The 3,163-nt window shown below is 31.9% G+C and overlaps 1 protein-coding gene across 1 annotated transcript; it reads left to right on the top strand.

Moving 5' to 3' along the window:
- The first annotated feature begins 287 nt into the window (after nt 1–287).
- LOC130741192 (uncharacterized) lies at nt 288–1,591 on the top strand. Its single transcript, XM_057594014.1, has 5 exons — nt 288–419; nt 508–662; nt 791–908; nt 1,060–1,251; nt 1,352–1,591. The coding sequence occupies exons 1-5, from the start codon at nt 288–290 to the stop codon at nt 1,589–1,591; spliced, it is 837 nt and encodes a 278-aa protein (XP_057449997.1).
- The last annotated feature ends 1,572 nt before the right edge of the window (nt 1,592–3,163 follow it).

Below are 3,163 nucleotides of genomic sequence, written 5' to 3'. Positions count from 1 at the left end.
AAACTTGATATATTGTTTGACTATAAATGGTGATGTGTTTTGTTTGTATTTTTGTAATAAGTAGGTAATTTCTTGATTTATGTAACATGTATTTTTAGGAAAAAGTGTGCTTCAAGGTGTAGTGGGTGCTACGAGGCTAAGTTTTAACACTCAAATCCCGGAGGTTTTATCATTCTGGAATGAGTATGTTTTTGTTCACAATTGAAACCTCTTTGTAGAGTAAGGTTTTTTTTTTGAGTTAGGTGGATATAATCTACTTGTGCTTTTATTTCTTCTTTTTTAGGATTATGGTGACTGATACTCAGTTTGCTGATGAAGCTGGGTTTAATATGATTGAAAATTCTGTTGTTTCAGTGTATGATGATTTTATTAAGAATCATCCAAGAAAAACTGTGAAATCATTGAATGAAACGATTGAGGTTTTTGTAATTTCTTTCATTAAGAGATGTTTTATTTCTTTAGTACCTTGTGTTTGTGGAAAGAATGAATTAAGATGTATAAATGCAGGATGGAGATTTTGTTGTTCGAGCGAAGATAGTTACACTTTTGGAAGATGAGAGCTGGTGGTACCTAGCTTGCAAGTGCTATCGTGCAGTTATGAATGAGAATGGGCATTATTACTGTTCTGGCTGCTTTAGACTTGTTAATTATGTTGCTCCTAGGTATATGTTATAAATCTTGACATTTAAAATCTGCAAGGGATATTTATTTTTCAGGAGTTTGAAGTTGTACTTAGTTGTTGTGTTGTTTTTATAAAAACCTAAATGACTTGTGTTCTTGATGTTGTTAGGTTTAGGATTAAGCTACAAGTCTCTGATGGGGTAGATTCTGCTGATTTTGTGATGCCCGATTCAATTGCTGAAAATCTGCTAAAGAAAACATGTAGTCAGATGCTAAATGAAGTTGAGGTATATATATATATATATGTGTGTGTGTGTGTGTGTGTGTGGGAATTTATGATTTTGATTTGATTATTTTCGATTTTGTTGTCTAATTTAGCCTTAGTTGATGAGTTTAAATATCTCTAAATATGTATTCATCAATTGTTAAATTGTTTAGGATCCGAACTGCACTCGTGCTACCACTGTTATGCAGGAAGGGTTGGTTGGAAGGGATTTGCTATTTAAGGTTGAGAAGAATTTGGTTAATGTGTACAAATTTGAGGATCCATATACTGTGAAACGTGTTTGTGATGATTTTGATCTTATGGAAGTGTTTATGGCAAATTCATCTGTTGAGACTCCCATTATGGTTTGTTTATGTTATTTTGGTGCTTAATTTTGTTCTACTGGGTTAGTATTGGAAACAACAATTTGGTAAAATAGTTAATTGTTTATTTGATATCTTGTAGGCAAAGTTCCCCAGTTCATTTTCTGAGTTGAACCTTGATGATTATGAGATAGCTATGGAGTTATTGGGAAGCCCTCCTGATTTAGTGGTCCCTGTGATTGTGAAGCCAGCTATTGAAAGGAGCACTACAGAATATGGTGGTTGCTCAAAATCATTCAAGAGAAAGCTAGAGGATGAATTTGTTGTGGAGGAAGAATTTCAGAATGTGAAGTTTAAGGAGTGCAAGTATGGAACAGATTAGTACTTGTGTGAAAGTGGGGGTGTTTATTCCTTTGTTTTGAAAACAAGTTAATAACTATGGGTAGTTTTTTTGTAGACCATAGTTGCACTATTTGATATCAAGGAAACTAAGAAGTTGGTAGGTTAATCAGTTGGAATATTAGGTAGTGTTTGTAGGTTAATGTTTATTTTGGCTTACTCTAAGCAATTTGTAGTCTTGTTTTGTTAACTACTTGATGACTAAAATTGTTAATGTAATGAATGTATGTATCCATGTTTATATATAAGTTGATGATCTTGTATAGTTCTTTGAATATCGAGTTATTATTTTGTCATATACATGTTATATAGTTTTGCTGTATTGTGTTTGGGTTTTTATTGACTTTGGAATTTATGTTATTTAAGTACTTTTTATGTGAAAGTTTTTTTTGGGATAGAATTTGTATCATTAAGAGTAAAATGATTTCAGGGTTTCAACTTCTTTTGTTATATGTAAGTATTCAGTGTTCATGATCTGATACTATTTAGGTTCTGGAACTGGCTTAAAGAGAAAAGTCAAGCTTCAAGTGTTTTATTTGTGACTGACAAACTATCCTCCTTTGTTCCAATCTTGTTTGTTATATATTTTTCTCTTGAGCAGAGGCTAACTTGTACTGTGGCTTGTGTTTCTACTGTTTTTGCTGCTGCATTGTGGAAAAGGTTACTCCTCGAGTGCACTTGGGCTTCTTTTAATGGCAATGAGACTTTGACCAAAAGAAAAAAAACAGAAACAGTTGGACGGTGCCTTGCATGCACGGGTATTGGGGGATAGTTATGAGTAAAATCATAATTCAAAATGTTTGTGATAACCATGGGAAAATGAAGTATTGACCAGTATCACTGAGTTTCAAGTATATTCACTGCCACAATGAAAACAGCTTTACATGGGGTGCACATGAAAACTGATTGAGTTCAACAGCATAATGATAAGATTTTTATTCTATTACTGATTAGTATTAAAATATTATATCCACCAACTATTTTAAAAAACAAATCATTATTGTATTTATTAATCTTTTTAATTCCTTCTCAATTTCAGAATCAATGAGTAAAAAAACTTGATATATCATGTAGATTTTTGACCGTAATTTAGTATAAGTAAAATAATTTATTTCTTTGTTGACCAGATTTTTATTTGCTTAAATTTTGTTTTGAAACAAAAGCTGAATACATGTTTTATCTATTTTTTTTTATTTGGTCTTGCTTGGTCTATTTCCTATTGTTGCTTTGTTGTCTTGATCTTTTATTTAGTCACAAGGGAGAGTTTGTTCTCTTGACCTATGTTCATTTATGAATGTTTCTGTTTTCTAAAATTATATAATTTCGTTATGTTGAAACAGCTGTTTTCTATTATAGAATTATGGGAATGGTTGTGGGAATTTTGTTGTCCAAATAATAAAAGAGGGTGAGTAGGAATAAAGTAAATTAAGTTATATAAGTTGTGTATGGTTTGCGCATTGAAATTATAATTTCAGAGTCTTCACTCTTCAGAGTCTGGATTGTCAGAGTCTTCTACACCATCAGAGCTTCTGAGTCTTCAGAGTCTTCAGAGTCT

The sequence above is a fragment of the Lotus japonicus genome, chromosome 1 (assembly GCF_012489685.1).
Source record: "Lotus japonicus ecotype B-129 chromosome 1, LjGifu_v1.2".
NCBI classification, from domain to species: Eukaryota; Viridiplantae; Streptophyta; class Magnoliopsida; order Fabales; family Fabaceae; genus Lotus; species Lotus japonicus.
Note: the sequence above shows the minus strand (reverse complement) of the source record. Positions and strands in the feature narration are given on the sequence as shown.